Source organism: Bombus bifarius, unplaced genomic scaffold (genome assembly GCF_011952205.1).
Source record: "Bombus bifarius isolate JDL3187 unplaced genomic scaffold, Bbif_JDL3187 scf7180000007966, whole genome shotgun sequence".
Taxonomy (NCBI): Eukaryota; Metazoa; Arthropoda; class Insecta; order Hymenoptera; family Apidae; genus Bombus; species Bombus bifarius.
The window spans coordinates 1,749,968-1,767,900 of record NW_022884352.1 but is presented as its reverse complement, the minus strand read 5'-3'; the positions used below and the strand labels follow the sequence as shown (position 1 = coordinate 1,767,900).

The 17,933-nt window shown below is 51.2% G+C and overlaps 1 protein-coding gene across 16 annotated transcripts in view; it reads left to right on the top strand.

The window, feature by feature from the left end:
- Positions 1-17,933, top strand: part of LOC117206937 (zinc finger protein 853-like) — a 61,651-nt gene that overhangs the window by 17,285 nt on the left and 26,433 nt on the right. For 13 of the 16 annotated variants that reach the window (XM_033446750.1, XM_033446759.1, XM_033446742.1 and 10 more), the window contains one exon: positions 12,792-13,122. In XM_033446750.1, the coding sequence (XP_033302641.1) occupies positions 12,792-13,122 (331 nt within the window). The remainder of the gene's footprint in view (positions 1-12,791; positions 13,123-17,933) is intronic. The other 3 variants (XM_033446768.1, XM_033446724.1, XM_033446673.1) reach the window with 1 other exon arrangement.

Below are 17,933 nucleotides of genomic sequence, written 5' to 3'. Positions count from 1 at the left end.
GCTGGATCTTAAATTCAATACACGCGTGCTTTTTCCCGCGACGCGATGCGACGCGATGCGACGCGACGCGACGAGCGCCCCGTCGTTCCAGACTCTTTCTCGATCGATAATTAATCGGCGACGTAACGCTGATCGATCGCCAATCATCCGGCCCGATTAAGATAACTGCTCGGCCTAGAGAACGGCCGATCCGTGGAGTCAATGGAAACCGTTAGCCGAGAGAGGATCTTGCCCGGTCGGAGTCGTATGCAAAACTAGATGACGCGATGCGAGCGTGCAATAGCGTGCATCCTCCGTGCACGCCACCGAGATCGTCCTCGCTTGTAATTCACAAGAATGCGGAAACGTTAACCGACAAGCTATACGTCTGCGATGTCCTCTCTCTCTCTCTCTCTCTCTCTCAAGTGTGTTAACGTTTTCAAAGGGAAGCAGCTACAACGAAGATAGGGAAAAAACGCGACCATCGAGTCGGATGCGTCGAATCAAGGATTGTAAACGGATTGTAAAGGTCTGCACGACTACGGGACGCGACGCGAGGCGACGCGACGCTACTCGCTGGTAATCGCGTGTCCCGCGCCGTCCAATCAACGTGTCGATTGGCGTCTTCTCGCTGTTCTAGTAAACGCGTAAAATGTTAATCGCTGGATAACGAAACCGAGGATCGAGTTCTAACGGCGAAAATTCGGTATTCGCAGCGATCGCGAAACGGCAAAGTTTGAAACTCGAGCCCGAAAGAGCGATCGATCGTTACACGCGCAGTATGTCTTCCAGGGATATTTCTAACACGCGTACGTTCCGCCGCCGACGTCGCGTTAATTGAATATCACGGAACGGAATGATTAACGACGCATTCGGTAGATGCGAGAAAATTCTGACAGAAGGTTCGTCGCAACCAATACCCATCCGGCCGATTTCGTGCCATTTTTCCTTCTTCTTTCGGCAGACGTCGGCAACGCGTTACTTTCGCGCTTTATAGCCGTTCCGACAACGTTCGTACAATGTTTCTGATAAAGCAAAGTCTCATTCTCTCTCTCTCTCTCTCTCTCTCTCTCTCTCTCTCTCTCTCTATTAGAATCGGGTACGACAGAAACTGCCATGTAGAAATTTACATATCTTAGACGTTGCCCACGAGGAAAAGACACTTGTTGGAGAGATACTCTTGGTAGTTTCCAAGATTATCGAACGGCTTGCGGTTTTCTTGTCGGGCAGAAAGAACGCCGCGCCGACTCGTTTAATACCGTGTTCGATGCGTGTCTCCGAAAAACAAGAGGCCATAAATAAGGCGGCAGAATTTCCACGTGGATTTGCTAATAAACATACCACCCATCGAGATGCCCGGTATATTTGTATGCAAATCGATTGTAATGCGAGGAAAGGAAGGGGGCGGGGGCGGTGGTGGGCGCAGGGACGAGGGCAAGAGCGGGCAGAAGAGTGGCACGGAGTGTAAATGCACGCTGCCGACGTTCCTTGTACGCAACACGTACGTATATACATATTTATACGCGTGCAGAGTGTAAAGCACGAACGCGTGCACGTTAAACACGCAGGCGCGCGCGAGAGTACATGCGTGCACGCACCATGACTCAGAAACGAGTCCACGCGACAATGGAAGTAGCAGTGGACACGATGATGGTGATGATGATGACGACGATGGTGATGACGATGAGGTGGGAGAAGACGACGAGGAACAGGAACGAGAATAACGAGACGAAGACGAAGACGAGGACGAAGACGAAACAGCTGGCAGAAAGAAAGCGAAATCGCAACGAATACTTTGCGTACTTGCGTTTTACGCGCTCCACGGCTGTATCAATTCGGCTGGTTCTGGCGACGTGACGCCAAACGGTCTGGCGCGGCGACGCTCACCCGTCACCGCGAATCTCGCAAACTTTTACTACGTCGTTTAGCGAAGCAAGGGTAAGGGTATGGGGTACGACACGCGCTTGACGTGCACGCTTGGAATCGGTGGGAAATTCGGTGGGAAATTCGGTGGGAAATTCGATGAATGGCGGTGAAGCCACGCGGCAGGATTCACCGTCTCGGTTCATCGGAAAAAGCAAACGTTCTCCATGAGAGCGCAATCTGTCGATTGAAAAAATTGGGACGCGATTTTTTCAAGATAGTAAAGGCCAGGCCGGCGAACTATGATAAACAAATGAGACTTGGCAACGCGGCTCGCAACCACTGCAGCAGCCAAGGCCTGTCAGACTTTTCTCTCTCTTTGGTCCTCGGTTTTTCTCTTCTTCCGTCTTGTTCTCGCGAGCTAAACTCCGTCTTCGTCGTTATCCAACCGTCTTTCTCCCGTTCTACGGTGTCTTTCTCTGCCGATGCCAGGATTTCCCTCTCCGCGCACCCGTTCTCGCCTTCTTGTTCATTGCCTCTCCCTCCCAGCCGGTTCGCTGCCACGAGAAAGAGGAGGCTACGCCACTGTGGTGGGGAAAAGGCGGAGGAGGAGAAAGAGGAAGAGGCGCACAAGAGACTCTTATTTGCTTCTTTCGTTATTCCTCTTATTTTGCTTGCCCGCCTTCAGCAACGGCACCTTCTTCTTTCGTTGCTCTGCTTCTTCTGCAGCGAGCACAGGCGCTCGCCAGACTACCGTGCAACTAGGCTCCGCGGTTCTCTTCAGCCCTTCGCGGGCGCGCAGTCCCACAGCGACGCGACGCAAATCGACGCAAATCGACGCAAATCGACGCAAATCGACGCGAATCGACGCGAATCGACGCAAACCGACGCGAGCCGACGCCACGCCACGCCACGCCACGCCACGCCGCGCCGCGCTGCCGCTGGTTTATTTTTATTCCCATATTCTCTCCCCCTCGGCCTGCAGCCTCCTGCTGCCTCTACCCGTCTATCCGCTCTCTCCCCCTCTGGCCGCGCTTCTTCCTTTTTTTCCGCCTCCTCTTTCATTTTTCTTCGCCTCCCTCCCGCCTCCTGCTGCAGTTGTCTGTGGTCAGTACTTTCAAAGGCGGGATGGCGACGACGAGAACGCTGTCGCGCCTCGGCCTTCGCCAGATATTCCTTTTTTCTTCCATGCCTCCTTCTTTTCTTGCCCTCTTCTTTTCTCGCCTTCTTTTTTCGCCGCTTTATTTATTCACCGGATAATGCCGCTTGCGCGCGAGGTCGGCTAAATACGAAAATAATCGAGGCAGGTGTCTCGCGGACGCTCGTTCGCGCTCGTTCGCGCTCGTTCGCGCTCGTTCGCTCGCTCGCGGTTCGATCGTAAAAATGCAGACAAGGATAAACAACCGGGAGACAACCGTTGTCATGGGGAGAGAATGGCCGCGATCGTTCGCGACCGAACCCATTCGGATTCGCGGATCAGACCCATCTTCCGCTCTTTCGGCTGAATCGCGGCCGAACTTGGGAAATCGCACGAACCGCCGTGCAACCAGTTCCCCGATTAATCCGAATCGATATATCGATAAAAAGTGGCAAAGACGTCGCGAACCAGTGGAAAAGTGGCGAGAGATAAGAGACAAGGGGAAACGAGAGTTGGCGTCGTACTTGCCCTTTAATACCTCGATCGACGCTGCCGACGCTGACTTTCATCGATACAACGTGTAACACGTATCTCGATTGTCCTGCGTTGCTCGATATCGGCCGATACACTTTCTCCGTAGCCTTTAGCAATTTGGCGATGCAACGCCGACTCGGGCCGCGCGCGATTCGCGATCGCCGCCGCGCTTCTTTGCATTTTCTACGTGCCTGGCCCGGCATCGCGGCGCGTCGTCGCAAAAATGTCTCTCGCGCGGAGACCCTGTGCGCCGATCAAATGTAGCGGCGCGCCATGTTATTTTCGAAGCCTGTGCGTTTCGTGCTTCTCCCTTTGCCCCGTGAAACTCGAACCCGTCCGGCAGAAAAGAGGTCTCGGAGGCGCGCGGCGGTTAATCCGATTGGAAAGTTTTCGTGGGGACGCGCGCGGAATCTATCGAGCACCGATCACAATCAGCCTCTATTTTTCCCTCGGAATTCAGAGACGACGAGACGGCGAGGAGAGTGGAGAAACAGATAAAGGCGAGGAAATCGTCCGGTTCGATCTTCCGCTCCCGTTCCAGTCTCACCGACGATATGCGTGCGCCTGTGCGTGAATGTCTTATCATGACGTCATTGATAAAGCGGCCATGATGGATAGACAAAGTCTGCTCGCAAAGAGACCCCGCCCTATTTTTTCCTCCCTGCCTCCCTAGCCGGACACACTTTTAGCGCGCGCTTAACTATGGCACTAACGTTAGCCGCGCTCCACGCCCAAAATAATTTGTACGAGCCACGAGGGAAAGATGGCGAGCGATCGCAACGGAGCGGACCACCGGAGAATCGCCGGGGATCGAATCGCTGCGCCCGACTTTTTCCATCTTATTGACGGTTTATTTTCGTACGCTTTCCGTCGTCGTGTCAGCCGCGTGTCACCGATTGCGCAAGCGAATCGGTGGGCGAACGCGATCGCGCCCGAGGGCCAAGCGCGAGGGACGGAAAGGAGGAAGCGATTCGTCGAATAAAGCGACGATATTTCATCGTTCCTCGCCAACCTTTTTCCTCCGTCTTGACTAAATTACCGAACAAACGGTTGGAATCGTGCCAAGATCAAAGTCCCCCGGTCTCGATAAAGAATGCTCATTATTATTGAATCAACGAGGCCTACCACCACCGGCTGACCACGGCAATCCATCGAATCGCGCGCCTAACATTTGCACATCGCTGATGCAATTACTCCGGCGCTATCGATTTTCAGCGATAATTTTTCACTCTATCCGCAACTCCTGCCGATTACCTGCGTGCCGTGCCCACGGTGGCGTATCGCGCCTCGTATCGCGCGTCCGATTCGAGTGGCTGCGGCCTGGACTCGCCATGTCCCGAACGGGGAGAATCGTCGCGTGGTCCAAGATTATCGAAAGGACGGATCGAGTGGAAAAAACCGACGAGTGGAAGATGACGGCTCGCTTCGGAATCGCCGATACTCGTACTTCCTGAACAGCGTAACACGCTCTTTCCGTCTCTCGTGCCCTACTAGACCGCAGTGGCGTTTCTCTCTTTCTACTTGCCGGCAATGGCGAGGGTGGAGGAAGAGAAGCAGCAACGAACGTTGCGGCGGTGGCAATAGTACGAGCAGCACGATGAGGAGTAGTGGAGGAACACACACGAGGAGAAGGAGAGAAAGGGGGACGGCGGAGGACGCGTATGACGAGAAGAAGTAGGGGAGCGAGCGAGGGAGGTTGTGAAAGAGAGATAGAACCGGGCACGATTGGCCCCTTCCGCCGTGTCAGCGGTGCCGATTGGCTCGTGTTCCCCGGAATCGTGTTATTTCAATCGATATCTCTTCGAGTAGCCGGCAATTTTTCGTCGCCGCGCGTTATCAGCGCCTTTCCACCTTTTTTCTTCCCCCGTTTAGCACACGCACAGCGCGAGAGACCAAGAAATCGCTCTGTCCCCCCCTACGACCGGCTTAGTTTGCGAGAGACGCCACACGCTGGCGTACAGCGCTGCGTCCGCGCTATCCTATACACGGACACGCCAGCTACCCCCGTGAATTTCCGAAAAAAAAAGAAAAAAAAGAGGAAAAGAAAGAAAGAGAAGGAGGGAGGGAGGGAGGGAGAGAGAGAGAGAGAGAGAGAGAGAGACAGACAGACAGACAGACAGAGAGAGAGAAAGAAAAAGACCGACAAAGAAAAAAGCAAGAAGAACGAGAGAGAAATAAAAAGGATATGGAAATTACGCGGCCGGCAGAGTGATTAGTTTCTTCAGTGTAACGCCGTAAGACGCGCTCTCGGTCATCCTTCGTCCGCCCGCAACGATCCCTCCTTCTTCTCTTTGGTCGATCTAAGCCGCCGTGCCGGTTCTTCGTCGTTTCGTTTCGCTTAATTTCCAGGGGGGAGTTATCGTGGTAACACAGTGATACGCGGCGGAAGCGCTGCCACGTGTATACGTGAAAACAGTGTGTGTTGGTTTTCTAATTCGCGAACGAGAGAACACGGGGCTCGATCGCCCTACGCAGCAAGTATCCAACGATCGTTTCGTCCGCGTTCGTCCCGCGATTCCACTTGGTCGTCGAATCGTCATCGATCGACGAAAGGAGGCAACTTTGTCGTCGATCCCGACACGTATGGCCGCGTTACAAGTGAGAAAAACGGGCGCCGCTCGACCAGGGTGAGCTGCGTGGCCGACGGAGGGGGTTTGAAAAAGACGCGTCTTTGTTGGAAAGTACGGCAGAAACACGACTGAAAACGTAAGCACGTGAAAGTGGAACGATACCGTTCTCACACGGCAGGATACCAGTCGTGGTCGGACAAAAGAAGAATCACGCCCTCGCGCGTACATGTGCTTCTCGTCGCATTCTCTCTTCTCCTTGTACAGTGTCGCATTCTCACGCAACCGTTTCTCCGCGTTGCTTGCGCAAACATCGCAACGTGGCTGTTCGGCGTGCGGAAATATCGTTCGCTCGATACGGCCAACGATACCAACGACGATCGATCGGAGGACAAAATCTTGGGAACGGAACGACAGGCTAGAAAAGAGGATCGCAACAACGAGACAGAACGACTGACTATGTAGATAGAGGCACGCGTGGAAATCAAGCGTGTCGCCGATGCGACCTGCAACGAGGATAGCCATCATGTCGATGTCAGAGACTTTCGTATCACCGTGCGTGGAGGGCGGGAGGGACTCTTCAGGTCGCGTGCTCGAGATTCTTCCCTGAAGATGTATGGCACCAATGAAAGCCACGGGCCGAACCACGGGCCTTGGACACCGCCTCCTGCGCCCCAACCGCTCCCGCCGCAAGCCCAGCATCAAAACCATCCCCGACCTCACCCCCACAATCATCCGAGCCACCCGCCGTACGTACCGCCGCCGTATCAGCATCCTCATCACCACTTGCCGCACGAGGTAATTATTGACGATATTCCGGGCTGCTTCGACCGGCTATCTTCCCTGCAACTCCAACAATCTTTCGTAACTCGGTAGGCGCCGACTATTCGTCCCCCTAGATGCGTTCAACCGTGTTTACTCGTTCGCCCATGTTATACTCGTTTACGTATTCCGCCGTTACAAGTTGTTGGCACGTCGCGTATCCCAACGACCAACGATTCCGGCTATGCGATGAAATTCCATCGCTCGAAACGATACTCTTCTCGTTTCCCAGAAGCTTCTTCTTCCTCTTCTTCTTCTTCTTCTTCTTCTTCCGCCGTTCTGTCGCTCCGTCGTTCTGTCGTTCTGTCGTTCTGTCGTTCTGTCGTTCTGCCGATCGCATTTAAACCAACCAATACATTTTGGTTAAAATGGCCTGCCTGGTCAATCGATGGCCGTCCGTCTCTTCCGCGGCATCTATCTAGACCGCGGGATTTAGAAGCTGCTTTTTCCCCATGGTAAACTCAGTTGTTAAACCGTTTAAGGATACAGACCGTAGTAGAGTAGAAAGTGACCGAGGTGAAGTATGTAAAGCCGTCTGTCGTTGCCCTCTTATTGGGCTAATCGAGCACCGTTTGATCGAGGATTAGAGATTGTTACTCTCTGGCTACACGGCAAGGCGTACGCGTGATTAATATCGTAAGGGAAACCTACAACGATGACTTTAACTGCCTATGGCACAAGTTCGTTTCCCACCACAAGCCTCGGTGTACAATCACGGGTATAGAGTGTGCCTGCCTCGTTTCCACCGAGACAAGTATGCACGACGATTATTATAACGTTGTCGGTGTAAGTTACCTACGTGCTATTTTGACACCAACTCGGGTTAACCGTCTGGTAACGCGCCTAAACGGGTTTCCCTTCGACTAGCGCTGGCTACTTCGTCGCTTTATTTTCACCAGGAAATTTAATTGGTCACCGGTGGTTCGCGTGCCTATCCCGATCAACACATCGCCGATTAGTTTCTCGATTATTGCGACGCGACGTCGCCCATGACGAAGCGTACTCGTCGGTGACGAGCTACTTTCCCGTGCTCTCTCTTTCCGCGAGATTATCGAGAAAACAATTTACCGCCACCTCTTCGTCGCGCCTTGTCTCGTCTTTTCGTCCGTCTCACGATGATTCTTGCGAAATCTTTCCAACGCGGTTCCACGTATTCGGCGCCAAACGAATTCCCTTTTCTCACTAACCACAAAGGCTACGCGTATCCAAGGCAAACGTACAATTTCCCCAAGGCCTTCCGCACGCCTCTCACAATCACTTTGTCGCAAAAAAAAAAAAATCCCTCGGAACACAGAAAAGCGTCGACCGAACCGACGATAACATTCGTCTACGTTCAGATTCCTGACTGTTACGAATCCCACACGAGCCACCTTCTTTCTTTCATCGGACCTTCCGAAAACCCATATGCGTCTCTACTACAGCAGGCAGCGTGGACGCAAGAGGCCTGCTTCTCGCCAATCCCCTAATCACAGATCCTTAAAGATATTCGAAATCCAGGGATCCGAGCGGGAGAGGGGGGAGGAGAACGAGGATCTGTGATCGGCAGGTTAGGCCGTAACCGGAAGCGCAGGGTACACGAGGTAGCGGATCACGGTGCCGCGATTCAGACAGATTAAATCCGATGATTACGGTGTGAGGAAGAAAGAGAGAGAGAGAGAGAGAGAGAGAGAGAAGGAGAGAAAGAGGCGGAGAGAAGGTCCACCTTTTCCTTTATATTACGGCGCTGTTCGCGGCCGCAGTTTAGACAGATAGGTGGGTCGGTAGGAGAATGAGTCAGGCAACGCTAGGTAGGTTAGATTGGACGTTGTCTCCGCGTAGACACACGCGTATGTACGTATAGGCGTGTGATCGTATGCACAGTGCACAGTGCACGGTGCACGGTGCACACACGGAGAGGCGGAAAGGTGCGCGCGAACGCGTATGCCACACGTACACGCAGGCACACATACCTTCGAGTTAATAGCACATGCGAAGTGCTAGATGGCCGGCGTGCGTGGGTGGACGGAACACGTTACGTTCGTATGTGTGCCATGGAGAAAAGGCATATGGTCAGCAGGTGAGACCTTTGCTTTGTGTTCCAAGTGTATAAAGTAGCCTACTTCCAGTGACCAATGTTATTCCGTCGTAATTTACTGCGCCAAGGGAGAGACAAAGGGTTACGTCGCCCAGATCCTCCGGATCCCTTCCGAAAAACGGGCCAACTTCTCCCACGCCTTGCCAAATTCACAGGCAACGTCCGATTCCCAACGATTCGCTTTCTCAGACAGAGACTAACCCTGTACGTTTCTAGATTCAGGCGACAAAAGTATCCGTCAATGTTGTTGGTTATTCGTTGCAACGTCAGACCGTATATGGTTGTGGAAGATGCGTGTGCCGACAAACTGTCATTCCGAGCGTATCGAGTATGCCGTAACGATCGTACAAATATACCATTCGGCGAAAAATCTGACGAATCCATCTCCGTCGATTTCGCCGACTTTCGTGCCTCGCTTGCTGGCTGTTTATTACATTGAAACGTCATCTTGCTTTCGTACAAAGTATTCTCGAAAGAGCTCGAAAGAACTCGATACAGCTCGATAGATTCGAAGATGTAAGGTTGGTTGTTGGTCGTTTCGTTGAAATTATGCGATAACGCGGCTAAACTACATCGTTATTACTACGTTATTAACGCATTTCAGTTTCATTTCACAGTATTCGCAGCGTGTAATCGTCGAACGATATACCCAATTTTCTAATTGCTCTTCTACGCGAGGGACGGGAAACGTGACTCTTATCGTGTCTTTATCGTCCGAGACCTCGATATTGTACGAGCGTAACGATGCTAGATTCTTACGAGTGCATTTTCGACGTCACACGTTTCATCGGTCGGAACATCGTGTCCGTTTGCCAGAACATGCCATCCGCGTGTAACCACGGCCTCCGATACAAAGACGAAGAACGAAAGCAGAGGGTAAAATCGAGATGAGGAATGCCTTTTAGGAAATACAGTGTGGGTGTCGCTTGATATATTTTTCCATTATTAAGGACATTAAGCCGGCGAACCGCAGCCAACCAACTCTTTCCGTTTTCTTCCTCCTCTTTTCGTTTCTACCAGCAAATCCGGCCGTTTCTTTCTCGCCTTCTTCTCTCTCTTTTCTGTTTTTTTCTTTTCACTTTCTCTCTCTCTCTCTCTCTCTCTCTCTTCCCGCGGCGGCGGCGACAACGATAAATCAGAAAAAAAGATTCAAAGCGTCGCTATGGCCTGGTCGGCGGAGCGCAATTTTCCGTCCGCCGGCAGATAAAAATGTGATTAATGAACGTGTGGTCTTCGAGTTTGAGAAAAACCAAGCAACCGTCGTAAAACGCCACCGCGCTTAATTAGCATTTGCTGAAAAAAGAAACAAAAAAAGAAAAAACAGAGACTAGAGAACAGAGACTAACGTTTGCGACGGAATTAATATTCGTCCGATCGGATTCGGCGGCGCTTTCTCAAAAATCTCGGCGGTCCACTTGAGACGGTCGTTAAAAATTCGTAACTCGACTTTCGCCACCGTCGAATCGTTCCTCGCCCTCTTGACACAGCCCTTGACTACGGTTAATCGGCGGGAAAAATGTCTCCTCGCGTCGTAGATTCCGCCCTTTCGGTTTCTTCGCGCGAGGGTGCATGGAAAAAAGGATGGCATTAAAAAATAATCAACGAGTAGGATACGTCCGGGGACGGATGGTTCGAGAAACACGAGCAATTTTATTCAAATCGGCAAGAAACACCGCTCGGATTGATTTGTCCCCGGGCGAAAGAAAGTATCCGGCAGAAGAAGAAAAAACGAGGAATAAGGTGGAGCTGCAGTCTCTTGCTCTCTCACGGGGATTAAGAATCAGGGATGGCCAGTGTCGAAGGTCACCCGTCAAATATCCAACGTCGTGTCTACCCGGAAAGAAAGGGTTGAAAGTCGTAGAAACTTGAGAACCCCCGGTGGTGACGATTTCAATTCTCTCTCCGCCTTCTTCTCTGTCTCTCTTTGTCGTGCTCGCACGAAGGGTCGCCTAAGATTCTTAAAACTTCTCGCGCGATTTTTCGATTTTAATTACAGTTTTAACATATTTTAATAAAATCCTTCGCACTCGGCCCCTTCGTCTCTCGTTTCTCTCCTGCTTTCGTCGCGTCCGCGCGAAAGAAACAGCAGTCGAACCACCCTTCGTCAATTTCGGCAACTTCTCCGCGGACGCTCTCGCAATCCGAAATCTCCTGACTTTTGCCACGAACTGTACGCTCGTTTTAAACGTTAACCCTTTCGTTCGTTCACCTACACCCACACCGGCTACGGGAGCAACACCTGTTCCCTCAACGAAAACCCGAAATCAAGCGTTGCTCGTCGTGAGCGTTCCACCCGCTCGTACTCGGCCCTTCCAGCAGTTTTACGTTCCTCCTCTTCGCGTCGAAGAACGGCAAAGTGCCGTGAGCCGAGTGGGCAACGTGCGCAACGTGCGCTCCGTGCCCTAACACCACGTACGACACACATACGTGTACGACTGGAAATCGAAAAACATCGATCGGATGGTTGCTTTCGAAAACCACGGTGACGGTCGTCGACCCCTTTTGTGGCCAGCTGTTGTTACGCATTTCCTATTAAATTCGTGGAGAACAGTATATAGATATATATATATATATATATATATATATATATATATATATATATATAGATGGATGGATATACATTTATATATACATTTACTAATATTATTACTAATATTAATTTACTAAATTATACAATCTATGTCTATATTATAGATCATGTTAGATATTCCAGCGTGACCCGGCTTTAACGAATCGCGAAATATAAGAATCACGCTTGTCTCTTGCCATTAACGAGTTAGCCAAGCGAGTGAATTAACGGGACGATCAGCGACATTTCGAGTGGAACAACGAAAGTCCGGTTCGTGTGTCGTTAACGTAGATACTCGACGAACATTGGTCGAGGATCGAATACGTGTTAAGTGCACCATTTTGATAAAGTGTGTTCTGAAACGAGAAAATATCGATGACCGAATCGATTTTGTAATACGACGCGTCGCGATGCCGATATAGTTATCGGCGACATTGAACACGTTGCCGGCAGCGCCGGCTAAAACGCAGCCACTTTCGATCAACGAATCGCGTGAAATTTTAAGCACGGACTCCGAGGAAATAAACAGCGACCTGACAATTAGCATCGATCAACGAGTCGAATCGCGAACAGGCAACCGCGAGTTCCTCCATGAATAATCGAAAATTTAAACGTTAACGCGATATGTACACGTAATCTATAACACGATCGCAGCAGTTCCTGCCTCTCTTCCATCTATAATTGCATAAGAAAATCATGAAGTGGATCGCTCGAACCGTCTACGTACAACGAAACAGGGGAGGCTACACGTTTACCCGGCGTTTTCTTCCTTTCTCTACGCGAAATGCTATTCGTACAGAGAAAAACATGATACACGGTTATTACGTATGACGAACCTTCCCGTCCGTTCGTTCTCGTTGCCATGTTGAAAACGGCAACCTTCCAGCCGCGCGCGTGAATTCATTGGATGCCTCGACGATCGTAGCTACTCCGTTCTGACAATTGGCGCAAAATCTAGATATCCGTGTTGTTGGAGCGCATCGGCGTTTGAACATTTACGAGGCATCGAATAGAAATCGAATCGCTAAATCGACAGATTTCGCGTACATAAAGCAAACAACCGAGACGATCGGTTCCCTTCCGGCAGCCGTGAGAGAAATGAAACGGAGGATAAACGCGTGAGCCGAACCTCTCAGAGTCCAGGAGGCGATGGCGGTCGGCGGGAGTACAGCGGTCACAACTTCCGTCGACTGGCCATCCTCCGTCTTTCGACCAAAAGTGCAGCGTACCAACTAACTGTGGCAGTTCTTCTCGCAGATCTTCATGCACAAGAGCGCGATGCAGATGCACGCGAGGGAGCTCGGCGCGGCGGGTGCACTGACGGGGAGAGCTGGCGGCGGCGTGGCGGGCGGACTGGCAGGCCTGGGTCCGATCGGCGTCGGGCCGGGCGGCATGATCGCCGGCAACGAGGTAAAGCCACACCAGTGCCAGCAATGCCTCAAGTCATTCTCCAGCAACCACCAGCTCGTACAGCACATCAGGGTCCATACTGGCGAGAAACCGTACAAATGCAGCTATTGCGACCGCAGGTTCAAGCAGCTCAGTCATGTACAGCAACATACCCGCCTGCATACGGGTGAGTATCCGTTCTACCCTTCAACGATGCCTCGCCGAAATCCTCGTGGATCGACTACGATTCCGATTTCCAGGCACGGCAGCATTTTCATAATCTTTTATTCGCAAATTAGTCACGACCGATCGCCCTTTGACTTTCGTACTTTTTTCCTCTCCCCGTTTCTTTCCCTTCTTTCTTTCTTTCTTTCTTTCTTTCTTTCTTCCTTCCTTCCTTCCTTCCTTCCTTCCTTCCTTTTCTCTCTTCTCCTTTCTCTTCTCGCTTTTCCTTTTTTCTCTCCCTTTTTCTCTATGATCGTATACACACGTATCGAGCACGCTCGTCGAAAACGAATCCAATTCGAAATCGTTCTTCTTTCGCTCGTTCGAATAGTTCTCTCGCGACTTGCTCTCCCAGTAAGAACGAAATATGTAATTCGTCTGTCTTCGATGATCGCGGTAAAATCAACGACTCGCCGAGCTTAATGCATGCATTCAGTATCCCCGGGACTGATAGTAAATTCTATGAATACCGCATTGCATCGCGGCCAGTCGATAATCAATAAATTAATATACTATTATAATCTGTTGGAGCGATCGTGCGTTCCGATTGTGGCTAATTTTAATGCATGCTGCGAGATTGCTCAATGCGCCTCGCGCTGCACCAGAACCGTGGTTTCCAAGACACCGTTGACTGAACACGTTGTCGTTCGGTATGCATACAAGTTGCGTATTGCAGATAAGTTCAATTTACGCGGGGCCGAACGATCGAATTTATCGAGCGGCTGCTCGACTAAGAATAGCAGTGACGGAAAGACGTAGAACGGACGAGGGACCGGTAATAATGAGAAAATTCGACGGCAAAGCCAGCCAATGGGTCGCGCCCGGGTAGAAAGAATTTCATTAAGGGATGAGCGTAGTCAATCGGAAGGTATTAGCCTCGAGAAGCGAACCGGTCAGCACCGCGTATGACTGAACCCTTGGAAAAGTCTCGTTCATCTCGTCCAAGATCTGCTCTTTCGAATGAAAGGAAAGAGCAAAAAAAAAAAGAAAAGAAAAGAAAAAAAAAGACGAAACCTCGTCGGTATGCCAGCTATTTAATCGAAACGTCCAAGAGCTCTCGCTGCGCTGCTCGCGAGAGGATAACAGATCGAGTCTTAACAAAACATTCCTTCGAAATCATTACCGGGAAGAGGTAATTTCCTCGAAAGCTGGTCGAACGAACCTTGACGAAAAAATCTCCTTCGTTGGTTCCTTGCTTCTCGAGTTCTCAGTTTGTTTAACCGTGTTTAACGAGGGAAGAAAAAAATTTGGGGGGGGAGGGGGAGGCCGGGGGAAAGCTGACATTGATTTCAGCGCGCTAGTTTCACCCCCTCGTCCTTTTCGACCACTACCAACGAGCAACTAACTACTGCTCGGCAACCCCTTACATTAATAATCACCCTTTCCGCGTACCGAGGCACCCACCACTCTACGGCTGCTACGGCTGCTACGGCTGGTACTTGAGCTAACGTCGGTGTACGCGCATCTATCGCATGCACCGCTCTAGGTTTCCGTGTCTTTATCGATGAAACGTTTTAAAATAAGCGTGTAAGGGCGCCACCCCTTTTCCCCGCTTCGAGACATCGAGAGCGAAAAATCGGCGACCAATCGCCGTAACGTCACGAACGAGAACCGCTCGTTTATCCGGTCTATCGACGAGGATCCTAGATCGAGCGGCGAGGCATCCGACGAACGTTTTCAACCCCTTCCCCCTCCCCCCTCCCCCCGCACTCCGACCGAGAAAATTCCTCATTTTCGATCGATCTCTTTCGCCGCGCCGCGCCGCACCGGCATACCAATTTCTCGCGATCGAAAAATCGGCGTGCTCGCGGCTCTGAAATTCCTTCTTCCGAATTCCCCCTTCGAAACCTATCGTTGTTTTCCCAAACGATACACCGCTTCCGCACAGCATTTGCATACCATATTGATTTCTCGTTTCGCTGCGAGATCTCGCCGCCTCGCCGCGATTGGCCGGTCAAAGTCAAAAAACGGCGGGAATTTAGTGCCGCACCGTCGCGTTCACGCGCCACCCCCGCCAGCCGCCCCCCGTCCTCCCAGCGCGCGCATTACAACAATTTCCCTCGACAGCCGAATATATATTCGCGCGCCTATAAAATTTGCAACGTATATGCATATAATTCATTAACCGAAATTCGACAGAGTTCGCGCGGGCAGCGGGCAGCGGGCAACGGGCAACGGGCAACGGGCAACGGGCAACGGGCAATGAGCAATAGGCAAAACGGGAAACAGCGGGATGAGGGAGGGGAAGGGAAGAAGGTAGGCGAGAGTAGGGGGTGGGGAACGGTGGCGAGAGCGGCAGAAACGAAGGATGGCGAATATAATATCGGTGAGTGTCCACGATATCGATAGCTGGTCAATAGCTGCAGCCTAGACAAATACCTGCCGAGGGTGTAGAGTCCATCCTCCCCTCTCTCGGCGGGCTTACGAGGGTGACTGGGCGCGTAGCCAATAGAGGGTCTGTTTGCCCCACTCGGGACGCCGCACGCGAAAAAGCGCGGGAATTTTTCGATCGCCCGATCGCTCAATAATGGAACCGAAGTTACGCGCCGCCACCGTCGCACGCGTACACCACCGCCAACCAACCCAAATACACACACACACGCTCCACCGCGTTATATTCTCGTACGCGAAGCGTTCGCCCGCCCGCCCGCACGCACGCACGCACGCACGCACGCACGCACGTACGCACGCACACGCTAGGATGTAGTAGCCCAATAAATAGCCGTACGCATTTGCGAGCGTGTTGGAGGATAGACGACAGAGTTCGTACGCAACGAGCCAGAGGCTACCAAAGATTATCCCTTCGACAACGAGGAAAACTCAATTTTCATGGGGGCGAAATCTAATGATCGGTCACCCTACGCGCGTGGAATTAATCGGTTTTCCTGAACGCTACGAGCGGTCGCGTTAGCTTTTAGAACACCGACGATACCGGCCAGTTGGTCGAGTCAGGATTTCTCGTTCTACGTTCTTCCTCCCTCTCCTTGCCACCTCTCCTTCGCGTTATTCTCCTTGTTTCCTGTTTCTTTCCCCTTTTTCCTTCTGTCTGTTCTCTTGCTTCGACGAGACGTAACCGTCGATGTTCGAGTTATCGTGGGTTGATTCGAGAAACGAGCGCGATTCGCATTAAAATTCGATAGGGCAGCGACGGTGTTCCCGTTAAGAGGAGAACGTTACGAGTTGGTTAACACCGATACAAATGGCAAAGAACTACGGGATTGGGGTTTACCCCTTTCGACGATGTTTAAAAAAAGGAGCACGTCCCCGCGGCGAAATTGACCGGACAATTTTAAAGCCCACTTAAGACTGCGAAAAATTGCCGCATCGTCGGTGCATGAATAAAAATTAAGTCCGCTCTAGACATGCTTTCGTTTCGGAACGAGCTCGCGTATCCGTATTTACGAGGCGACGACGAGAAAGAGACGAGAGAAAGACGCGTAAAAATCGACCGATCGCTCGCCGTAAATTCAGAGCTACGTATAGGCGCACAGTTAGGCTTTTCATTTTTCTATCATCGTAGCCAGTTCCGTTCGGCGATGTCGGTGGTGGTGACCTTTTGACAGGACCGAGAAATTTCTCCGCACCGCGAACCACCGTCCCCCCTCCTCCCTGTCTCCTGCTTCTTTGACCGGACTACTCGTTCACCTTTTTCCTTTCCTCCTCTACTTTTAATTCGCTAATTTCACCCAGTTAAGAATTTATGCGACGGAACGTCTCGCCAGACGTCTCGAGAAAAATCAAAGCGGCACGGTGCGGTGGAAAGAACGCGGCGCCAGCCCTTTATCACAAATGACGCGGAATGAAAGATTAAACAAAAGCAACAACGTTTTACGCGTCTGCGAAGAACTGGATGGTACGGGTGAAACGTAAAACGTGGAGCGCCAACGTCTCGTTCAATACGGCACAATTATTTCTCCTTGGCGGCTTGCGCTAAAATAATCTTTGCCTCGATAAACGTTCCATTTTGTCGCGGAAAGGCGGATTTCGGTGGTGCGATACCTTACTTAAAATTCACTCGCGCAATACCAGTTGATCAACCGTCGACCGTGCCCGTATCGTAAATATTTTATCGAGCGATATTAATCCTAATATTGGTAAATATGTGCGTCGCCATCCTAAATTGCCGGTATGTCAAAATTGCGCGGTCCGAACTCGACGGTGGAAAGGAAATTCGAAAGGAAATGTCGCGAGCAAAGGAAAGAGCGCGATGCTCTCGACCGAGCTCGTCACCGTGCACCGATTCGACGTCAAACGTCATTTACCGTTTCTATGATGTGACAATGCGTTACGCAATACGTTGCGAGGGAAATGTAGGTCCGAAATGTAGGGCCGGTTGGCCCTCGTCATCCATCGCCAAGCTCGCAACACGCGCTCCGCCTCTCGCTAGATCACGACCAATTAGCCAAATTCACCGGTGAAAAACGAGTACAAGAAGTTTTCCTCGGGAACGAGCAACTCGTGTTCACATACGGTAAAACGATCTCGCGTATACGATGGCAGGAATCGAGGATAGAGAGAAGAAGTAACGGTCAGAAAGTTCTATTCCCCGATAGCGAAGAGAAAGGCAATTAAACCGTTAAAAGGTAAAAGGTAAAAGGTAAAAGGTAAAGATAATTAAAAGTTGAAGATACCGTATGGCCTGCCAGAAAATTAACGTAGTCATGCCGCATATGCATAGGCCGTCGAGCCATACATAGGCCAATGAGTCTATTCTAATTTTCTAGGAACCCTTCCGCGGCGATGCATTTTTTTCCATGAGGGTTAATTTGAATA